At 45.1% G+C, this 24,054-nt stretch overlaps 1 protein-coding gene across 2 annotated transcripts in view; it reads right to left on the reverse strand.

Moving 5' to 3' along the window:
* The window catches only part of SLC36A1 (solute carrier family 36 member 1), a 70,095-nt gene extending 46,391 nt beyond the window's left edge, over positions 1 to 23,704 (reverse strand). For both annotated transcript variants that reach the window (XM_087429529.1, XM_087429528.1), the window contains exon 1: positions 23,631 to 23,704. In XM_087429529.1, the coding sequence (XP_087285655.1) occupies positions 23,631 to 23,646 (16 nt within the window). In that variant the 5' untranslated portion in view covers positions 23,647 to 23,704. The remainder of the gene's footprint in view (positions 1 to 23,630) is intronic.
* Positions 23,705 to 24,054: the final 350 nt, after the last annotated feature.

Here is a 24,054-nt window from a genome sequence, read left to right on the forward strand (position 1 = left end):
GCTCCTCCCCGCTCACTGTGCTCCTGGGCTCGGCCCCGCAGCACCACCTGGCGGCCTATTTCTGCCACTGCAGGAAGGACCCTATTTCTGGGGCTGGGGACTGGGAGAGGGGACTGGGAGAGGGGACTGGGCGGGGCGTTGACCTCGGAGCGTCGGCAGTGAGGCCGGAGTCCAAGAGCTCTGGCCCCTGAGTTGTGAGCTTGTGCAAGATTGCTCATTTTCACACATGCCTTGTTTTTTAGAAGTTTACACAAACTCATTTGTGGTGCTAACTGGAAATGGGACTGTGAGGTAAGGCAACACTATCTTTGTAACACATTTCAAGTTTGTAAGCAACATTTTTAAATGAATGGCAACATTTCAGTATGTTTGAGGTGTAGGTATTATCTACTCTTCTCTTTCCTCCTTCTCGCATCGGATTTCACTCTTAAAAATTATGTAACTACTCAGCCAAAAAAAGGGGGGGAATGAACTATTGATACAGCTGCAAAATGGATAAATGTCAAAATAATTGTGCGTGGATAAATCTTAATTGTGCTAAGTGAAAGAAGTCAGAAAAAATATTCCATTTATATAATATTCTAGAGAATTCAAAATACTCTACAGTGACAGAAAACACATCAGTGGTTGCCTGAGAATGGGTGCGAGTGGGGTCAGGAGAGGAGAGAGTGATTATAAAGGGGCATAAAGAAACTTTCAAGGTGACAAATATGTTCAGTATCTTGACTGTGGTGATGTTTTCACAGGTGAAATATATATGCTGATATATATATATCATATATATATATATGCTGAAACTTATGAAATTATACACTTTAATTACATGCAGTTTATCATATATAAATTATACCTCAATAAAGCTGTTAAAATATCCAGTAAAAATTACCTAAGTAATACATTAATATAATGTATTAGAAACATTAGACAACATATAAGCATATAAACAGCGAAAATTCCCCTTCTCCCAAATTCACTCTCCTCTCCAAAGATTTGAAGTTACCATCATGTGAGTATTATTCTCCAAACCTTATATGATGTATTTATAGATATATATATACATCTATACAGAAATGTACAGATTTGTGGTGTTAAAATTTCAAATCTTGAATACCAGTACTTATTGTTTTGCTTAAAACTTTCACTCTTCACTGTCTATACTGTTTAAATTCTTTCTTAAATATATATTATTTTTGGGCCGGCCCCGTGGCTTGGTGGTTAAGTGCGCGCGCTCTGATGCTGGTGGCCCGGGTTCGGATCCCGGGCGCGCACCGAGGCACCACTTCTCCGTCCATCCTGAGGCCGAGTCCCACATACAGCAACTAGAAGGATGTGCAGCTATGACATACAACTATCTGCTGGGGCTTTGGGGGGAAAAAATAAATAAATAAAATCTTTAAAAAATATATATATATATTATTTTATAATAATTTAAAATCTAGTTAATTTTTTTTAAAAACCTACTCCAGTTGTTTCGTTTCACCAGTGAAAGAGAAGAGAATGCAGATTCATGCTCAGTTCAGAATATGAAGGCCAGCGAGTTCATCCCGTCCCTGGAAGAACCCAGCAGTTCCTTGACTGCTCAGTGCCAGGAACTGTGCTTGTAATGCTGCTGGGCATCAGTCAAGGAATGCACCCTTAACGTATGACCTCCAATTTCATTTATCCTCTGGCTCCTCCTAATGTCTTACCCAAGAAAGCCAGAGCTTGTGAGAACCACACAACCTCCTGTTGGAATTACTGAGAAGGCAAGTGGGAATTTGCCTTCCCCAGCCTGCTCCTGGGATACATTGACTATAAATAAAGATTCTCTCTTATACCTGACCACCACACCGTTTTTAGAGAGACCCTTGAAAAAAGGTGACATCAATTTCAAATACTGTTAGGACTCTAGCAACCTTATCAGTGTGCAGTCCTAATTAGAAATTAACATACCATAACATCTCTGTATTGTTCCCAAATAACTTTTCCCAAATATGCAAGTCTCCACCTCTGCTCCCATTGTTTACTTGGAAATATAAATGAAGATGATTTCCAGTTCAAAATGGGTGTATAAATGAACATTTTGACTCTTTTACTCCGAGAAACTATGCAAAGGCAAAAAAGGAGAAATTCTGCAAATACTATTTTCAGCCAAGCCTGAAGATAAATGGAATCCACAGAATCCAAAATATATGTAAGGGCTAACAAAAGCAACTGAGATCCTACAAAGGCTGTGGAGGAAAAAGCGAAAGAAAGAAGCTCAGAGAGGAGTGAAGGACCCAGTAGGGACCGATCTCCGAAAAGCACTGGTGAAAACTCTCTTCCTGAAAGTGGACAGCTCACTTGGAGCTGCACAGCTAGATCCCTTTTGTTTGCAACAATGGGGTGTGGAAGCAGTTCAACAAGACTAGTAGCAAAAGCTGTCCTGAGTCTGGTTTGGATCAAGGAAAGCCAAGAAGATGAGGATGAGAGAAAGAACCACACAGAGGAGCCACATGTGCAGGAAGCAATCTGTCTGTGGCAACAGAGAAGAAAAGCTGGAAATACACTTGTTGGTGAAGATGTGGAGCAACGGGAAGTCTCATCCATCACTAGCGGGAGTATACAGTGGTGCAACCACCTTGGAGAACTGTGCGGCAGATTTTTATAGTTACACACATACGTGTCTATGATCCAGCAACTCCCCTCCTGGGTGTTTACTCAAGAAAAATCAAAACTTATATCTACATCAGGGCCTGCACAGGTGAGGCAAGCAAGGTGAAAAATTTAAGGAGGCGCTCACTCTCAGGATTGTGCAAGTGCAGAGTTGGCACTTATATGAACATGAGAGTGAGTGCCTCCTTAAATTTTGTGACCCAGGCTTCCTAGTTTGCCTTGCCCTGGTCCTGGCTATGGTCCGCACAAAGACTTGTACTCAGACGTTCACAGCAGGCGGCTTACTACAGCTGAGCTGATAACAACCCAAATCTTTGTCAACAGGTGAGTTGTAAACAAATTGAGTCATATATAGCAGGAAGGAACTACTGAAACAGGCAAAATTGTGGATGAATCTCTTTATGCTAAGTGGAAGAAGCCGGGCACAAAGACTACATAGTATCTGATTCTATTTGTATAAATTAATAGAACAAGCAAAAACTAATCTAGTGACAGCGAATCAGTGGTTGCTTGGGATGTGGGGGGACTGACTGCAAAGGGACACAAGAGAGCTTTCTGGGGGGACGCTAATATTCACACCTTGATGGGGATGGTGGTCCCGTGGGCTCATACATTCATCAAAAGCCATTACCTGAACAATTAAAATGTGAACTTTGTTGTAGATAAATTATACTTCTAAAGGTCAATCTAAAAATCTTAAAGAGATTACCAGACATTTGAGAAAAACCGCTAAGATAAAAGGCAGAAGGGCCAGCCCCGTGGCTTAGCTGTTGAGTGCGCGCGCTCTGCTGCCGGCGGCCCGGGTTCGGATCCCGGGCACGCACCCGACGCACCGCTTCTCCAGCCATGCAGAGGCCGCGTCCCACATACAGCAACTAGAAGGATGTGCAGCTATGACAGACAACTATCTACTGGGGCTTTGGGGGAAAAATAAATAAATAAAATCTTTAAAAAAAAAAAGGCAGAAGAATGATGAAATGCACAAACACATGAAGGCACTGTGGAGGAGACTCTGCAAAACCTGAACACACAAACAAATGCGCTCAGAGAGACTAGATGTTGCAGTAAGAACAATGAAATAAGAACAACGTGCTTTGAAAAAAGAATACTCTGAGAAAAAAAACCCAGCCCTTGGAATCAAAAATATAATAACAGAAATGAAGAATCGAATAGAAGAGTGAGAAGATGAGGATAAGGAAATTCGTTCATTTTCTGAATTAATAAATGTTTATTGAGTATCTGTGTGCCAGGCACTGGGAATACAACAGTGAACAAAACAGACAAAAATCTCTGCCCTCGTGAAGCTTACCTTTTAGTTAGAGGAGACAGACAACAAAAATAACTGAGTAAAAAGAGCTAAGTCATATACATACCACGTGAGCCAGTGTATCTGCTACGGAGAAAAATAAATCAGGAAAGTGGAAGAGGGAGTCTGGGGGCAGAGGGAAGGGGTTGCAGTCTTTTTAAATAGTCAAGGAAGGTCCCACTGGGATGGTGATATCTAAACAAAGACCTAAAGTAGATGAGGAAACAAGCCACGTGCACTTCTCTGGGAAGAGCATTGTGGGCAGAGGGAATGGGATGTGTTAAGGTCCTGGGGTGGGAGTGTGCCAGGCCTGTTTGAAGAATGACAAGGAGGTTAGTGTGGCTGGCTCAGAGTGAGCTATGGGAAGAGAAGTAGACTATGTCAGAGCAATAATGAGTGCGTGAAAACGGTGTGGAGTTCTGTGAGCCATTTTAAGGACTTTGGCTTTTCTTCTGAGTGAGATGGGAAGATATCGGAGGAGTTTGAGCAGAGGCAGGCCGTGATCTGACTTGGGTTTAAAACGATGCTCTGTCTGTTAGGTTGATATAGGCAAGGGCAGAAACAGGAAGGCAGCTGGGAGGCAGTCCAGGATCAGATTATGATGACTTGGACAAGAGCGATGGCAGTGAAGGTGGCGAGGAATGATCAGTTTCGGAAAATATTTTTATGGTAGAAATGTTGATAGATTGGAAATGGAGTGTGAGAGAGAGGAGACAAATCGTTTGGCCTGAGCAACAGGAAAGATAGAGTTGCCTTTTACCAGACCAGGAAGACAATGGCAGGAGCAGGTTTTGGTGAGGAGCAAAGGGAGACTGTTGTATGTGAACATCCAAGGTTAGGTCCGGTAGGCATTGGGATGATTGTGAGAGGGGAGAGGTCCAGCCTGGAGGTAAAAATGTGACAATTGTCAGCATGTTGATGGTATTTACGTATTGATGATATTCAAGCCAAGAGACTAGTTGAGACCACCAAGGAAGCTAGGGTAAATAAAAATGAGAGGAAATCCAAAAATCAAGTCTAGAGGAGGACAGAAAGATGACTAGGAGTTAGCAAAAGGAACCAGAAAGTCACGGTTAGTGGGCTAGGAGGAAAACCGGGAGTGGGGTCGTCCTGGAAACCAAATGAAGAAAGTCTCCAGGAGGGGGCGACCATCTCTGTCAAAGGCTGGTGCTTGGTCACACAACAAGAGGACTGAAAACTGACCATGTGTTTATCTAGATAAGACCATCTATGGTGTTCAAAAGAGCAGCTTTGATCAGGTGGTGGGAGTTTAACCTACTCTGTCTGGCCAGCGTTGTTTGTCTGTATTCCAAGCCAACACCACCACCCACCCCCGATTATCTATATTCCCACCCAGTGCCCCTGCACCCTAGATTACCTTGAAGCAAATTCCAGATATGTATTCTTAAGGAAAAAAAATTAAGAGAATGATGATACAGCCTTTTGTATAAAAAGGAGGGGATATATTTTTATTACTTGTATATATATAAAGAAACTCTGGAATAATACACAAGAAAAAAACATAAAGCCAATTGTCACATCTCCCCCCTCCATTCTACTCCCCACATGTCTCATTTTACAGATGTGGAAACTGGGCTTTAGAAAGGTTGAAGACACTCACCCAAGGTCACATGGCTGACCAGTGCTGAAGCCAGAAATCCAGAGACCATGGGCTTGCCCATCTCACCATACCCTCCCTGCACCAGCATGCAGTTAGTGGAGTGGGAGAGTGGGGACTGCCATCCCGGGGCAGAGCACGTGCAGGACCCAGCCTCCCTGGAGAAATTGAACCGACCCCACCCCAGGTTATGCGTGCTGTGGCATAGCGGTGAGATACGACATCCAGGCCATACCTATCGCTTTGGGCAAGTGACTTGAGCTTCCTGAGACTCTGCTTCCTCATCTCTCACCACAGGAGGGTCTAACAGGTGTCAGAGCATGTGGTACTCTGTGATCAACATGCCCACGAGAGAGGGCATTCTCGTTCCTCTCACTGTTGATGTTTCAGTTCAGGGGGCAGGTGTCGTTAGCATGGGGGGAACGTGCCCGCTTCACCTCTGTGGGTGCCTCACTCGGGAATTGGAGTTGTTCAGCCTGATGAAGACGGGTAAGGTGGGCCTACAAACGCCTTAAAGGAAGGAGGATTCCTGTCCTGGGGTCGCAGAGGGGCCCCAGGAGAAGTGATGACAATGATTAAAACGTGAGTTGACTGAGTGTTGCTCTGTGCCAGGCCCTGTGCTAGGTGCTTTACAAGCTCATGTACTCCCCAAACAATCTATGAGGTAGTTATTTTTAATTCCACTTAAAAGATGAGAAACCGAGTCAGAGACACAAAAACTGTGCCCAAAGTCCCACAAGAACGTAAGTGATAAAACCAAGAGTCAAGCTCTGTCTAACCCAGAGCCAGTGTTCTTAAAAAACATTGTAAGTTGAAACCAGTTTTTTTATAAATTAAGTGCATACTCGCACGTCTTGAGTCTAAGCATCTTGCTTTTTTCCTTTCCTCTTCTTTTATCAGCACCTGTCTGCTCCTTCCTGTTTTTTCTTTACCTTATTTATTTTCTTTTCCTTCTTTTTACATCCTTAGACATAAAGGGATTCTTGCAAGGAGCCTCCTTTAACTATAGATTATCAGAGCTGGAAAGCCCCCTAGGGATGGGTGAGTCCACCTCATCCTCAGGTGGAGAAACTGAGGCATGGAGGCAGGGGGATGCACCCAGAGTCACACACGTCGTGCGTCTCTTTGCTCAAGCTTCCGAGCCCTTGGCCCCCACGTCATACAAAGGTTACAAAACAGCATACAGAAAATGATCACATTTTGTTAAGAAAAAAAAAAAAAAGGTGTATATACACACGACACCGTCTCTGTATACATATCTGAAATACATGAATGTAAGATAGTGTGATATAAAATATTAATAAAGTTCCAATTCATATGCAGAAGAGTATTTAGAATCTCACTCAAATTTAAAATTTCCTGAGGTATCCCTTAATAGCCAGACTGAAGCTCAGAGAGTGAACCATAAACTGTGCTACACGATTATTGCCATACAGTGGCCACTTTGGCTGGGACGCAGAAGTGCCCGCCCACTTTTGTCAGAATCCAGAGAGAAATGCCATTGTTTACATGGAACTTCTGTGCGTGGCTTGAGTACTTATTAGCTGTAGTATAAGCATTCATTGTTAGCATAATTTAAAATATTCTGTAAGCCATAACAATATAATTCAAGAATTCATTAAGAAGCACAGGTGCTGAAAAATGAATTTAAAAATCTTTACTTTTGGAATGGAAATTAGAAGAGATACAGTTGCTATAAAGAAGGCCAAACACCATCATGATAGGACATGCTGATAACTAAGGAGATCGCATCCCATAAAGTAAATCAGCAACAGAGTTGAAATGAAAAGCAGCCTTGAAAGCAAGGGCCCTGCTCAGGGAATAAACATCAGCCCAAATACGTAGGGAAAAGTGCTGGTGCCAGATCAACACGCTCTCATGTGCCTCTGCACCAAGCTGTTGTGATTTCTGATGATTAGAAAGGAGGGAATGATGATAAAACGTTTTACCACTAGTATTTCTGTGGTAAACAAATTACATTGAAAATATATATGTATGTTACAAAGTTAAGAGACTTGTGCACTCTGAAGCCCCAGAGAAAAATTTTACAAGCTATTCAAAAGCCCATCCTTGTGCAAATCCAGTAGGATTGCTCGGCCACCAGTGCCAACACCCTGATGCCCAGGAGAGTGCGGGAGGGATGGCAGATTCTGCAGGCACACAGAACTGGAGGGTGTGTGAAGAGATGCCCAGAAGTGCATCCATCTGACAACCTGAATTAACCTGCAGGCAAGATCGCAATGACAGGAGTGTCAGCACACGTGTGTGAGCCCCAGGTACACTCCTTGGAAGCAAATGCTGCTCACACAGGAGCATATTGAAAGAACAGGCTTTAAACATATTTTATTGCTTTAATGTAAGAGAGACTTTCCCACTGGTGTGAGATGGCCAATGGTGCACCATGAACGGGTTATAGGGGCTGACATACTGATACTCTTGCCCCTTGGAGCAGCCAGGCGGGTCCTAAGGTGGCTGGAGCTCCTGAGACAATTGCCTCTCGTCACAAGCAGGTTTGTCTTTTTATCCAGAGGATCTATAAATTGTTATCATTTTCTACATATGTTATGATATAGAAAAGATTGGGAAGCACTGGGTAAGTAGAGTGTTCATATAATTTTTTGTTTAAACAGAAACACTTTTGAGAATGAAAGGGGCCATATTAATATTTACACCAGGACACTAGACATATAGTGAGACTGTTCCAGGTAATCTGGGATGCATGGTGGAGTAGTAGAATACTGCCCGTAAAGATGTCCGTGTCCTAATCCCCACCACCTGTGAATATGTTACCTTAGGTGGCGAAAGGGACTTTACTGGTGTGATCAAGTTAAGGATTTTGAGGCAAGGAGATTATCTCGGATTATCTGGGTAGATCTAATGTAATCACAAGAGTTCTTATAGGAGGGAGGCAGGAAGGTCAGAGAAGAGAGATGATGCTATTCTACTGACTTTGAAGATGGAGGAAGAAGCCATGAGCTAATGGAATGCGGGAGGCCTCTAGGAGCTGGGAAAGCAAGGAAGCAGATTCTCCTTAGAGCCTCAGAAAGAACACAGCCTTGCCAACATCTTGACTTTAGGACTTCTGACCTCTAGCACTATAAGATAATAAATTCATGCTGCTTTAAGCCCCTAAATTTGTGGTAATTTGTTACAGCAGCAATAGGAAACTAACACAAATGCCATTTATAATTTATAAGAAGTTTATCTTCATGCTTATATAATTTTAAAAGGTACAAAGGTAATAATAGAGAACTAAAACAGTGAAATAATTATATCGAGAGGAAGAGTGGGAGAGGTGGACAGGCGTAAATATTCATCTAACATCATGTTAATTAGTTGAGAAATATCATTAAAATATATTGTATAGAGAGATGGGGAACTTAAACAAAAAACTGATTTAAAAAAAAGATAGCCCCAGAAAGAGGAACTTTGAATGGAGAAGGTCAGATAAGGAGATTCTACATTTTTATTATAAATCCTTTGGTTAAAAAAATTAAGAGTTTAACCATGGGCATGTATTTTTTAATGTGAATATTAATTTTTAAAGTAAGATTGTGTTGGGAGAAGCCTCCAAGAGCTTTCTGGGCTCAGGTTCTCCAAAGGTCTAGTCGCCACCCTACCTGAAACCTGGTTACAGCTGCCACCTCACCCGCAGACCCTCCCCTAACCTCTTACTCAGCCGTCAGTTTCCTTGCTCTCAGTCTTGGCTCCAGACAGGGCCAACTGGTAGCAGCTCCTGAAATAAGGCAGGAGAAGGCACCATTGGATGAGGAATATTCCCAGGATTGAGTCCAGGCACTTTAAGAAACCTGGAGTAAACCCACAAAGCCCCATCTGTAGGGCAGGCAGACCTTGGGGTTACCTCACAATGGTAACAAAGGGCCTGGGAGAGCTTAGAAGAGAGAATGCCTCCTGTTGCTGCTGAGAAAGCACTGATGGAGAAGCCCAAAGGGCAGGGCTGAGGCCAGCTCTGCCGCTTCCAGCAAGTCCCTTTCCATCTGGGCTTCAGTTTCTCACCAATGAAATTAATAGGAGGAGGAAGTCCATCCCTCAAGTCCTCCAGCGCTGTGAGTCCTGCTCCCTGCTTCAGCTGCACTCCTCCCTCTAAAGATGATGGGGTGGGTCCTAGGTCAGCCAAAGAATCATCATACATCACACTTTAGTGTTTCTTTGAGATGGTCTGCTGCAGCCCATTCATTTTACATGTGGGAAACTGAGCCTCAGAGGGACAAAAAATTTTGTTCAAGGTCACACTTAGTAACAAGTGTGAGAATCTCTGGGTTCTCCTGTGACTGCTCACTTAGACCCTAGGGTTCCATGGTCACAATTTTCCATGCGAAGGTATGGAATGGTACCTGTTTAATATGCAAATAAATTGTGTCTGAGTTTTCAAAAAATACAGTATAAGATGCCTTTGTGGGAAAAAAACACCATATAAAGAAAATAATCACCATATAAAAAAGATGGGTGGTTATATTAGTTTTCTATTGCTGTGTAATAAATGACCACAAACTTAGTGGCTTAAAATGACACACATTTATCATCTCAGTTTCTGGGGGTCAGGAGTTCAGGCATGGCTTAACTATGTCCTCTGCTTAGAGGGGCTCACGAGGCTGCAACCAGGTGTCGGCTGGGCTGCATCCTCATCTGGAGGCACGACTGGCAAAGATTCTTCCCCCGAGCTCACTCAGGTTGTTGGCACAATTATTTTCCTTGCCATTGCAGGACTTAGGGCCCAGCTCCTTGCTGCCCCTCAGCTGCTAGCCATGTGGACCTCCCAACGTGGCGACTTACTTCTTCAAAGCCAGCTAGGCTTTCAAAGATCTAGAGAGAGCCTGCTAGTAGGACAAAATCTTCCACGATATAATGTAATCGTGAAAGGGACATCCTGTCACCTTTGCCACGTTCTCTTGGTTAGAAGCAATCACAAGTGCCACCCACACTCAAGGGAGGGAATATACAAGAGCATGAAAACCATGAATATCAAGGGAGGTGGCATCTTAGAGTCTATCCATCATGGTGGTGAGAATCGTAAGTGTAAAAAGACTGAAATTTCTGCTCCTGTTAAGACAAGTAAGAAGAAGACTAAAGTTTAGCTGTTGGATTCGGCAACAGGAGGCATTGTTGCCCTTGGCAAGAGCAGTTTCAGTGAAGCACAGTCACAGGTCGGTTAATGCTTGAGATACATTCTGAGAAATGCATCATTAGGCGATTTCATTGTTGTGCAGATATTATAGAGTGTACTTACACAAACCTAGATGGTATAGCCTGTTACACACCTGGGCTACATGGTATTAATCTTAGGGGACCACCATCCTTTATGCAGTCCGTCGTTGACCAAAGTGTCGTTATGTGGCTCGTGACTGTAATGAGGATGAAAGTCTGCTGGAGTGGATTCAAGACAATGGAAAGTAAGAAATTGGAGTATGTGAGTAGAGACAACTCTTTTAAGAAGTTTTGCTATAAAAGGGAGGAGAGAGATGAAAGATTAAAGATACTATGGTATGTTTATACAGTCCTGGGATTGATGTGGTAGAGAGGGGAATTTTGATGATGCAAGAGAGAGGGACGGATCACTGCAGAAGCCAAGCTCTTGAGTAGGTGAAAGGGGCTGAGATCCAGTGCACGGGGTAGAGTGACTTAAGACAGGTGAGGACGGCTCAGCTGTTATCATGGGAGGAAAAGCCTGTTGTGTGGATTCCGACACAGGTCAGTGGATGGATTTAGTGGCTGGAGGATAAGAAAGTTCTCTTCTAATTGCTTCTATTTTCTCAATGAAATAAGAACGATGTCATCAGCTGAGGGTGAAAAGGGGCGAGTAATGGAGGCTTGAATCTAGAGAAGAGATAGAAAACAGTCCTCTTGAAGAAAGGAAGGGCAGCAGGAAGAAGACAAGCAGTAGAGTTGCCCGGCAGTGCTAGGACCCACCTGAGGTTTGCATTCATAAATTTAAAATGCAGCCAGTTGGCAAATCTGTGCGTTTTCATCTAGCGACATTCAACTGCTTGGGTGCAGTCTCAAAGTAGAGGGAGAGGTGTACCTACCCAGCACTGTGGCTTTTGCAGGGTGGATACAATACAAGGAGAGGGACGAGAGGGATGAGAGTGTGTGGCAGGGAGGAACTGCAATGATTGACCAGTCGCTGGGCAAAAGGGAGAGTGAGGATATCAGGGGACGAAGAGCATCGAGTAAGTAGCGGAGTAGCATCTGTAGACTGGAGGCCCTGATGAGGTCAAAGAACTGTTGGAGGCGGCAAAATGGTGGATAAGAGATGGACCTATAGGAGTTGGTGAACCACCCAGAGAATGGGATGCTTGCAATAGAGATTTTGAAGGTGCTGCAGTTTTTGATAATGACAAGGTCTAGGTGTGATGGTGGGAGTAGGTGTCTCAGGCAGGGTGGAGGACAAACTATTTTGGAAGCAAAGGAGGTCAAGGATATGAGGCTGGAGTACAGATGATTCATTTATGGTGGCTGAAACCACTATGATCAAGAATGATCATAGTGAAATGGTGGAGGGAGGGAGATAGGGAGAGAGAGAGAGAGAGAGAAGGACAGAGAGAGAGAACTGAGAGAGAAGTCACTAGGTGGAGGAGAGAGGGTGGCCCTGAGGGCTGTGCAGGCTGCAGCCAGCAGAGGTGGTGTGGTGTGTTCTGCTGGCCTGAGTTGCAAAGGAGCCAGTATATTTATTTATTTATTTATTTTTATGTTTGTGTGTGTGAAGATCAGCCCTGAGCTAACATCCATGTCAATCCTCCTCTTTTTTTTTTTTTTTACTGAGGCAGACTGGCCCTGAGCTAACATCCGTGCCCATCTTCCTCCACTTTATGTGGGACGCCGCCACAGCATGGCCTGAGAAGCAGTGCATTGGTGCGCACCCCGGATCCAAACCCGGGCCGCCAGCAGCGGAGTGCGAGCACTTAACCGTGTTGCCACGGGCCCGGCCCCAGAGCCAGCATTTTTAGACAGGAGGGAGGAAAGCAAGGAGCAAGGATCCTTACCCTGCTCCCGGCCACGTGGTATGAGAGGTATGAGGAGGAACAGCCCTCTCTTAGAGGTCTGCAGAGGAAGCCGGGACCTCTGGGAGAGCCCCATTCTAGTTAAAGCAGGAAGGTGGAGAGAACATTGCAGTACAGGGACTTCCCTCTTCCTCGGGAAAACCTTTGCTGACCCCCTTTACAAGACTAACTGCTCTGGTTCCACGCACTCAAGCCTCTTGGAATTTTCCTTCAGAGCACTTATCACAGTTGAAAATTTTTACTTATTTATGGGAAACTCTGATTAATATTCATGACTTCCAGCTAAGCCCCTGGAGGATAGGGACTGTGCTGCCTGGAACTGGTGGGTTCCCGGCACCCAGCAGAGTACCTGGCACATGGGTACTCAATCAGTGCTTGTGGCAGGAAGGAGGAAGGGAAAGAACAGACTGTTAGAGCAACTGTGAGGAGTCGCTGTGTGGGTGGAGGAGAAGCCCTTTTATCCATCTTTTCATGCTTTTGGCCATTTGTTCTTCCTAAGGAGCAGAGCTTGTGTCACTCCAGGCGAGGGGGATTGGAGCTGTATTTAAGCTCCTGAGCCTGCTAAGGCTCAAGCAGCTGACAGCTGTGCCTTGTAGCCCCCACACGCCAAAGCTGTTCTTTTTTTTTTTTTTTTTTTTTTTTTTTTTTAAAGATTTTATTTATTTACCCTTCCCCCAAAGCCCCAGTACATAGTTGTCTGTCATAGCTGCACATCCTTCTAGTTGCTGTATGTGGGACACGGCCTCAGCATGGCTGGAGGAGTGGTGCCTCGGTGCGCACCCGGGATCCGAACCCGGGCCGCCGGCAGCGGAGCGCACGCACTCAACCGCTAAGCCACGGGGCCGGCCCGCCAAAGCTGTTCTTGCTCAAGCCCTTGCCAAAGCCATGGCCGCTCCCAACCCCTAATCCACCCAATGCTTGGAGCTGAAGCGTGGGGTGTGCACCTGCCTGGGGCTGGGGACGCCTCCACCAGCTACCAGTCCCTGGATGGTGCAGCCCAAGGAATGCCCCAGAGGCTCCCAGGGAGGGCCCAACAACTCCTGCTGCCTGGAGGAGGCCAGCAGGATCTCATAAGTGTCATTTCCTCTCCAACTGGAGCTCCTGGGCCTGAGATCTTGTACTTAGAGACTTCTGTAGGAATTTCTTCCTTCTTTCCAGTAACTAAAGGAGCCAAATCTGGGCTCTTCTCCATTCTTGACAAAGAGAGGTGTAGAGAAGTTGTGTTAGTGGCAAAGATAATGGTCCTTGAAGATAATGCTTTGAATCTTAAGCATACTCTTTAGGGGTCCATTCATTTAACATTACTGAGTACCTGGGCATCGTGGGGCTACAACAATGAACACGAGACACCATTCTGTCCCTGCCTCTAAGGCTCTCACAGCCTAGGGAGGAAGAGATGTACACACATAACTGAAATTCCAGAGAGAATAGCATGAAAGAAATCAGTGTTCTACAAGAGTTCAGAATAGGAAAGTGTTCTTTCCAGGTGGTGACAATGGGGAAGGCTTGTGCTAGAGACGGCATCTGAGTTAGTCCTTGGAGAAATGATGTTGCCTGTGAGGATACTGTAAAGCATTATCTGCCTCCACTGAAGAAGACAGATCAAGCCTTCACCAGCAGAATCAAAGAATCCCAGGTTTGATATTGCCCTAGGTCAGTAGAACATTATGGAAACGAGCACTGGTTTTGGAGTCAGACAGAATTGAGTTCAAATCCCAGCTCTGCCACTTCCCAGCTGTGTAACCTGGGACAGGTTACTGGACCTGCCTTAGCCTCAGTTTTCTCATCTGTCAAATGGGGATAATAATAGTATCTTGCTCAGACGAGTGTTGTTAAGGATCTATCGAAATAATCCATGCAAAGCACTTAACAGTACCTGGCACATAGTAATCGTTGAGTAAAAGGTCAGCTAGTTCTAGCGTGGATCAGACGAGCTGCCCAGACTGTGAGCAATCTGAGGGCAAAGACCAGGCCTCACTTACCTCCGTATCCCCTGATCCTAACACAGAGCCTGGGTACAAGGGGCTCAGCAAAGTTTTGCAAAATGAATGAATGAACAAAGGAGGCATCCTCCTTATCAACCCCTTAAATTGCACACGATGGAAGATTGTTTGAGAATGAGTAGGGTTGAATCTTAGAAGGAGTTTCTATAGAAGGCAGTGTTACTGTCAAGGGTGTTTTAAGAAGATAAACTATCACCTGTCCTTGAAGGTGTAAGGGGCCAGTCTGCTTGAGGTTTGTCTCTGGAAGTGTTTGAGCATTGGCTGGAGTAGGAAACATCCAAACATTTTATGGGAGGGGAGAGAATGTGGAACTCGATGGCTGCTGAGGTCGCAGGATAACCTGTGGTTAAGACCACGGGAAAACACACTCCTTCCCACCCTGACTTTGCTATTCCCGCATTCGTTGTGTGATCGTGGGCCAGCTCTCCCCGTCTCTGAGCCACAGGTAAAATGGTGAGGATAAATCCCCTTGCTTAGAGTTGTTGAGAGGTTTAAATGAGGCAAGGGGTATAAGCGTCACATAGGGAGCGCTTACACCAGGGATTTCTCCCTCGGGGCTGTGCTGGGCGGAGTCTGAGTCTGGTTTTGGCATCCTGTGGATTTTCTGTCACAGCTTTACCCATTTCATGAGGAGCTTTGTCCTCAAGAGCTCACAAGGCAGCAGAGGGAGGAATCGTTCTTTATCACTTGTCCCCAGAACACCCTCCAGTTAAGGTCAGGCCGCCTGTTCTGGAGCCCTGAGGACAGTTGGATCCAGAATTAGCCTCAGTGCCAAGGGAACAAGGAAGAGCAGAGGGTCTGGGAGGGCCACTGCGACACAAACTCACTTCCGCTTGGGCCAGCCAGGGCCTGGAGATGCGGCCAGTGGGGTGAGGTGGGGGCTGGGCCACCCCTTGCTCCTCCCAGCATCGCCTCATCGCCCTCGGTTTTTGAGGACTGCCTTTTCTGTTGGGGGACAATATCATGGGGTCATAGAAATTGAGAGTAGGGAAGCACCGTGAGATCATTGTGTCCTATACATCCCTGCCTCCTATCAGTCAGGGTTTAGGGCAGGAAACTTAGTATGTTAGGCAGAAAAATGCCAGAAATAGCTTTCCTAATGGGAATTAGGGGCTCACATAGCCATTAGAAGAGCTGGAGCAGGGAGCTCTGGGCTGGACTTCCAGGAAGGGTCCCGAGAGCAACTCTTATGAAGAGGCCGCCAGGGGTGCCACCACCTCCCCCACAATCAGGAAGGCAGGGAACCAGGAGTCCCCAGGGACCACTGTGGGCAGGAACCCAAGGCCGCAGCTGTGCCCCAGGGATCAGGATTGGGGTCTGCCGCGGCTGCAGGAGCTGCCTCTCAACACCTTCAGGGCTGGAGCCAGGGTCACTCTATAGAGAAACCCCTCCTCTTGACGGTCTCTCCTCCCAGCAGAAAACAGCCAAAAACAGCAGATATTCTCTGCCCCATTCTGACCCTCCTATTTTATAGATAGAACTGTAGCTTCCAGGAGTCTGGGAGATGTTGCTAACTGTTCCTTTTCCAGCCTCTACAGTAGAAGAAGACACACCAAAAGGAGGTGGGAATAGAAACTGACTGCCAGTCAACCCTATCTCACATCCCTTGATCTCTGCTTGAATACCCCTGTTGATAGGGAGCTCACTACCCCAGAAGGCTTCCAGGGCTTGGAGAGATCTGAGTGCTTTCTTAGATTCAGATGAAAGCTGTGCGCTGTGGCGTCCACCTGTGTTGGCTGCCTTCTCCTCACCTGGATGCACAGTGCTGTCTGCTCCCTCATCCCCATGATGGCCTTTCCAGGAGGGACAGGGCATGAGTCTGGCTGTCCTGATTTCCACTGAATCCTTCCAAGCTCTTCTCCAAGTCGTAGTTTCCTGGCCCCTGACCACTTAACTCTCATCTCCAGACAGGTCCCGTCTGACAAGATCCTTAATAAGGTGAGGGACAAGGAACGAAGTGCAGGAATGCAGTCTCCACAAGGATCTGCCACTCTCCCTCTTCGCAGAGTGACACAGGACAAAAAGTGTGATAAACGGTGTTTACCAGGACAGGTGGAAACAGTCCCTGTCGCCCTCTGCTGGTGGGGACGGAATGAGTGCCGTTCCTTGGACGTAATTTGCCTCTGTCTATTAAAACTTTAGAAGCACATACCCTTGACCTACTAATCTACTTCTGAGCATGTGGCTCACAGACAAGCTCTCATGCATGTATGAAAGCACACGTGCACTATTGCTCATTTCAGCTTGGTTTGGAGTGGCAAAAGACCCGAAACAACCAAAATACTCACCGATAGGGGGTGGGTTAAATAAACCTTGATACAACCAATGAAATACTACTCACTTGTTGGAAGCAATGAAGAATGAGCTACATCTATTATGCACCGATATGCACAATCTTGTTCTTTAAAAAATAAAAGTGGAAATGAGTTAATACTGTAAAAAGGTGTAAGTGTGAGTGTGTGGTGCGTATATACATATACATATATATCAATATATATCTTTATCTATATCTGGAGAGAGAGAGAAGAGACTACCTCTGGAAGGCTACACAAGAAACTATTAACAGTGCTTCTTTCTGGAAAGGAGAATTGGGATTCCAGGAATCATGGATGGGAAGATTGACTTTATACTCTATAAGCTTTTGTAATATTTGCATTTTTACCATGTACATATAATACTTATTTTGATAAACTATTTTTTTTAATTTTATTTTTTTACCAAGGAAGATTAGCCCTGAGCTAACATCTGTGCCAGTCTTCCTCTACCTTATATGTGGCTCGCGGCCACAGCATGGCTGACGAGTGGCGTAGGTCCACACCCGGAATCCGAACCCATGAACCTCTGGCCACTGACGCGAAATGGGCCAAACTTAACCACTACACCACAGCGCCAGCCCCAGATAAACTATATTTTTTAAAAGATGACTAAGTTCATTGTCCAGGTATGGCCTGAGTTCTGCAGAACAAAGTAAAGTTATCAACTCCCTGTTTCTAGATATATTTTTTGTAAATACAGACTCATAGCACCTTGGGTTTTGTTTTTGTTTTGTTTTGGTCAGGTCCCTCATCCATCCGTCAGGCCCCACATTCGTGTGGCGCCTCTCCACACTGGGCACTGTGGCATCCCAGGTGCTTCCCACTGTGACTCCTATGGGGTTGGCAGGTCCACCCACGCCCTGAGCCTGTCTGCCAGCTCTGCGCCAAGCAGTTGGCTCTGGGCCAAGTTCAGCAGTGACCAGCTTCTCTCATGTCTCCCTCCTCCCCCGTCCTCAGGCGGCTGCAAACCCTGATCCACACAGTGAAAGGCACCATTGTCCTGGGGCTCCCTCTGTCCGTGAAGAACGCGGGCATCTTGGTGAGAGGGGCAGCCAGTGGTCCTGATCGTTGGGGGAAGTGGGTAGCGATGTCTTTTGTGCTCTAACACTTGCCTGAAAGCAAACCTCACTCAGGTGACACCAGACACAGTTGGACATCAAGTGTCCTTGTGACCATTTCTCTCTCAGGAGTCTTCTTTAAAAGGCTGACTCTGCACTCCTGGGAGCCTGAAAGTCTGCGTTCACCTGGCTCTGCCACCTGTAAGTGATGTGGGCTTCCAAGTGCTTTGGCCCTTTTCTATGGTTGGATGGTTTTTTAACATCTTTGTTGGGGTATAACTTACATTCCATAAAATTTACTCATTTCAAGTGTGCAGTTCCATGAATTTTCAATGAATTTACAGAGTTGTGCAACCATCACCACAATCTGATTTTAGAACAAATTGCCTTGTCTTGAAAAGAAACCCGGCCATGTGAAGGCACTCTCTCCCTTTTGAGTCTGTTTTCTCACCTGTAAAAACAAGAATTGACAGCCTGCTCATTGGCAAGATTAAATAATGTCTGTAAAGTTGTTTTGTAAACGTTAGAGTACTTGACAGTTAACTGTTTTCTGCTATTATTATCAAAATTATTGGTTAACAATTACTCGCATCTCATTAGTCTCCCTGGGCCCTTAGGAATTCCACAAACCTCATGAAATTGTAGGCAAAGTATAATGATTAATATCTGCTCTTTTTCTGAAAGGATCAATTTAGTTGTGAAAAAGGAGTCTGTGATTCAAAAAAAAGAAGAAAAGGTTATGAGTTTTCTGGACAGTCTTGTGGAGCAATAAGCCTTTAACTTCTCCTTTGCCTTGGAACTCCACATTGTCTTCCCTTAAATGCCTTCTTGTCTCCGGAGATCAGTTTTGCCCCTAAAGTCCATCCTCCGCCTTTCTTCCTCCAATGTCACTGAAACCTCCACACCCTCCATCCTCTGAAGCTCCCTGTGCTCTCTGAGCTCTGTCATTGTTCTCTGTGATGTTAGAGGTTCCTGGGAGTTCTCCATGCTCAGACCCATTTCCTGTCTAACATAATGCACTTTGATTTTATATTCTCTGTTCTCCTCTCCCAGGCAGCAGAGGCTAGGGGCTCTTCCTGCAGAGTGATTGAGAGGGAGGACAGAGGAGTTGACCTTCCATTGAATCCTTATGTCACCACTGGCCAGCTCTGTAGCAGTGGCCAAGTTTCCTGAGCCTCAGTCGCCCCATCTGTAAAATGGGGCTAATAATAGAGTTGTTCTGTAGATTAAACGAGATGCTAGCACTTAGTTAACATCCTCCATGGTCACTCTAATTAATTACTCTTATCTTAGGAAATGTTCAGAAAGTTCTGCTCCCATGAAATAATGCCTAAAACCTTAAGAAGTAAAAGAGACCCTTGAGAATTATAAGCCCACTTTGTATAAAATGAGCCTAGAGAGGGGAAGGGACTTGTTCCAGGTGGCACAGCAAACCAGAGGCAGCCAGGCTGGGAACCAGGCACTGAGCTCCCAGCACAGGGCTCCTCCCATTCCTCACAAGCCACACAGCGTGGGGGGCAGGGGCAGTTGCAAAGTCTTTTTATTTAATTATAGATTTTGGGTTAACATCATTCTATTTGCAGTTATCATGAGCACAAATATATACAGCCATCTAGTATACTAGTCTCTAGTATGGTGCTGGAGCCCACAAAGGAGGGGTTAGGGCCCTTCTTTATCCTATTTCTCTTTTCCTGGTGGCTGCTTACTGCTCTAGCCTTGGTCTACTCTCTGGAGCGTCTTACTGTCTGTCCACGTGAGACTAGTTATATACTTTTATCAATAATTATATCAAACTGTAGAGTTCTTAGTCCTCCTGTCTACATTTCTTAAATATTCAGATTTTTTGTTCTGTTTTGTTTTAATAGACTTTGTTTTTTTAGAGCAGTTTTAGGTTCACAGCAATATTGAGTAGAAAGTACAGAATTCCCATATACTCCCTGGCCCCACTCATGCACAGCCTCCCCTACTACTAATATCTTCCACCAAAGTGGTACATTTGTTACAATCGATGAATCTACTTTGATACACCATTATCACTCAAAGACTATAGTTTACATTAAGATCCACTCTTGGTGATGTACATTCTATGGGTTTGAACAAGTGTATGACAGGTATCCACCATTATGGTAACATATAGAGTAATTTTGCTGCCTTAGAAATCCTCTGTGCTTTGCCTAACCCTCCCTCCCTTCACCCTTGGCAACCACTGATGTTTATACTATCTCTATATTTTTCCACAATGTCATATAGTTGGACTCATGCAGTATGTAGCCTTTTCAGATTGGCTTCTTTCACTTAGTAATATGGATTTAAGCTTCCCCCATGTCTTTTTATGGCTTGATAGCCCATTTCTTTTTAGCACTGAATAATATTCCATTGTCCGGATATACCACAGTTGATCCATTCACCTACTGAAGAACATCTTGGTTGCTTCAAGTTTTGGCAATTATGAATAAAGATGCTATAAACATTCATATACAAAACTTTGTGTTGACATAAGTTTTCAACTCATTTGAGTAAATACCAAGGAATGCGATTCTTGAATCATATGATAAGAGTATGTTTAGTTTTGTAAGAAACTGCCAAACTGTCTTCCAAAGAGGCTGTACCATTGTGCATTCCCGCCCACAATGTATGAGCATTCCTGTTGCTCCACATCCTTGCCAGCATTTGGTGTTGTCAGTGTTTGCGATTTTGGCCATTCCAATAGGTGTGTAGTGATATCTCCATATTGTTTTAATTTGCATTTCTCTGATGACATATGATGTGAAGCATTTTTTCATATGCTTATCTGCCTTCTGTATATCTTCTTTGATGAGATGTCTGTTCAAATCTTTTGCCCATTTTTTAATTGAATTATTCATTTTTTTATTGTTGAGCTTTAAGAGGAAAAACAGTCCTTTTTCAGGTAGGTCTTTTGCAAATATCTTCTCCCAGTTTATGGCTTGTCTTCTTGTCCTCTGAATAAATCCATTTTTGTCCTGTAGTTTTCATCCTAACACACCTTCACAACTCTCTCTTCCTTCTATCCACATCCCCATCTCCAGCTGGGTCCCATCAGCCTGTTGGTGATAGGCCTTGTGGCCGTGCACTGCATGGGTGACCTAGCCAACCTGCCCACACTTCCACTACAGGTGAGAGCCTCCCAGCCGTCTCCCGAACAAAACTTCCTTTGCTTTAATTCTACCGCCATTTTTGCCCAGCCTCCTGCTCTCTGTCTTTATCTGCGTACCAGAACAAGGCCTCTCCATCATGCCCCATCAGCCAAGAGTTTCTTCACTGCTTCTTTCTGCAGTTTCCATCACAAAAGGAGTGTCCTTTTTTCACTTTCCACACACAGTTTTTAAAATAATATTGAATATGTTTTTTAACACCCTGCAAGATTTTAAAAATAACCTATTTATACATATATGTTTATAAATTATTATATGTAACATTTATAAATATATAGGAAAGGTCTGAACTTAACCACACTACACTGTTAAAAGTAGTTACGTTTGAGGAAAGAAGTGGGGAAGAGAATTAGATTGGGATGAGGCAGGGGGAGGATATGAATAAGAATGTTCCTTTTTTGCTTATATACTTCTGTACTATTTGGCTTTTTTATGACAGGCATTCATCACTGCTATAATTTTTAATTAAATGGAACAAAATCACATTTCTCCTCATTTCTCTGAAATTCTGATGTGCCCATAGGAGTATGAACCCCTGCACTCCTGGTAAAAGCCATTGTACCAAGGGTAGCATGTATGATAATCTTCATCGCTAGCACAAAACCCAGCAATTTGTGTGGTCTCAGGGAAGCAGAAGGGTGTAATAGGAAAATCAGTGTTGTGGGAGACAGGAGACTGAGATCAGGTCTTAACTCTGCCCCAGCTCACTGTGTGACTTTGGACAAGTGCCCTGTCCTCTCTAGGCCTGAGTGTCCCCACACATTCAGTGAATACATGGGACTCATTAATCCACTTGACTGATAGCTCCAGAAGGATGGGGCCCTGCGTGTCTTATTCACTGATATGCATCCTAGTACCTTGCACAGCTCCAGACATTCAGTCACCACTCACTAGATATCTAAAAGGAATTAGTAAATGATTTTCAGATCTCTGCAGAGAAATGAGGGAGGCACAGCGGGCACCAGCGAGTCTTGGTACCAACCATTTCTGCCAGGGTTCCTACCATACGTCTTTCCATTCAGCCCTGTGCTAGGGAAAGACTTGTCTTGCTCTCTCCTCAGAATATACTCTGAACTCAACAAAGTCCCATTTCCTGTGCTCTGTCCCACAAGCTTAATGAGCCCTTCCTGGACTATGGGGATGTGGTGATGCAGCACTTGAGGCCAGCCCCTGCACCTGGCTCTGGGACAACATCCACTGGAGGAGGTACTTTGTCCTCTCCCTGCCTGGAGTGGGGTAGGATGGTGGGTCCCAATGAGGTCCCAGGGAAATACAACCCTAATTTATATCAATACTTTTGGATGTCCTAAAACCATTGTTCTCTAAGTTGTTCCCCAGTCCAACTGCACCAGCATCACCTGGAAACCTGTTAGAAATTCAGATTCTTCAGCCCATCCCAGACCCACTGAATCAGAAACTCTGGGGATGGGGCCCAGCAATCTGTTCTAACAAGACATCCAGATGATGCAAGTTTGAGAACCACAGCCCTAAAGAAATGACTGTGCATTGTTGACTGTAGAGGCAGCTTCTTGAAGCAAATTAATGTACAGTGTTCCCCGCTTTTCCAAAGTTTGCTTTATGCCACTTTGCTTTTACAAAAGACCTACATTTGTACCTGTTTTCAGTAACCAAAAGAAATCTGAAGAGGATTTTTGCTTTTGTGAAAAAGGCGAAAAGTGAAAATAGCGTTCAGCATTTGTTTTAGCGTTATAGAGGCAGCGCACCTCGAGCAGCAAGAGTGGCACCACCAAGCTCCTTCCCTGGTAACTACACTCAGCACTTCAGCATCGAGGCACCATAGCTTTGAACTGTGTCTGTGAGCATCTATGCTTTGTCTTGATTTATTTTGTGCATCCATTAGCAAGATGTGTCCTAAGGTAATTGTTTCTTCACCTAACACCATTTCAGTTTACAAAAGGTCTTCATAGGAACGCTCTACTTTCAGATAGCAGGGGGTAGGAAATCTGTACAAGAAATTGACATTTTCAGGGAGTTTGGAAGACAGCAGCATAGGAAGACCCTGAACTCATCTCCTCCCATGGACACAACAAATCTGCAACTACCTGTGGAACAATTTCCTCTGAGAGAGATCTGGAAACTGAATAAAAAGCACCCCACAACAAGAGACGACATTGCCGGGGTGGGAGAGGCAGAAATACAGCTCCGCTGGGGAAAAACACCACACCCTAGCTGTAGCACTTCACCGGGCCAGGAGCGATCTCAAAGGTACAGAACTTTTCCCAGAGGAACAGGGGATCTGAGCAGGGGGTCTATGCCACAATAGGCATCCCAGACTTTAGATTCAGCACAACCAAGATCCCATAATACCTGGCTTTGCTGGCTTTGAAAACCAACAGGGAATATGCCCAGAAAAACTATGGAACTTCAGAGAAAGAAGAACCTGCTCTTAAATGGCCCAAGCACAGATTCACCCCATCTAAAAACTAACACGAAAGCATCAGATAGAAAAGTGCATAGTCCATTGGTAAAAGAGACTCACTTACAAAGCTCGGAGCACATCTCAGAGAGGCAGGAGGTGGCTGTGGCCACCTCCCCAGGGACTGAGACATTGGTGGCAGCCATTATTGTGACCTAGTTCAGTCGTGCTGACACAGACGCTGGCAGCGCCATTAGATTCCTTCCTTCCTGTTAGTGCAGGGGTTTGCCCCTCCCACTAGAGTGCATGAAGCAATTGAGTGCATTGGCCCCACCCACCAGCAAGCCTGAGGGAAACTTGTGGGGCTGCATAGGTGGGTGTGGGGGGCCTCTGCGGTGGGGTGAGTGGGTCCAAGTTGGCGGAGCATGCTTGTGGGCCCACATTGGCGGGGCATGTGGGCCCACATTGGCGGGGCATGTGGGCCTGCAGGCAGCAAGGCATGTGGGTCTGCAGCAGACTTGTGCCGCTGGCCATTGCAAAAGCCACACAGG

The sequence above is a fragment of the Ceratotherium simum genome, chromosome 4, assembly GCF_057802395.1.
Source record: "Ceratotherium simum simum isolate JZ-2026a chromosome 4, ASM5780239v1, whole genome shotgun sequence".
Taxonomy (NCBI): domain Eukaryota; kingdom Metazoa; phylum Chordata; class Mammalia; order Perissodactyla; family Rhinocerotidae; genus Ceratotherium; species Ceratotherium simum.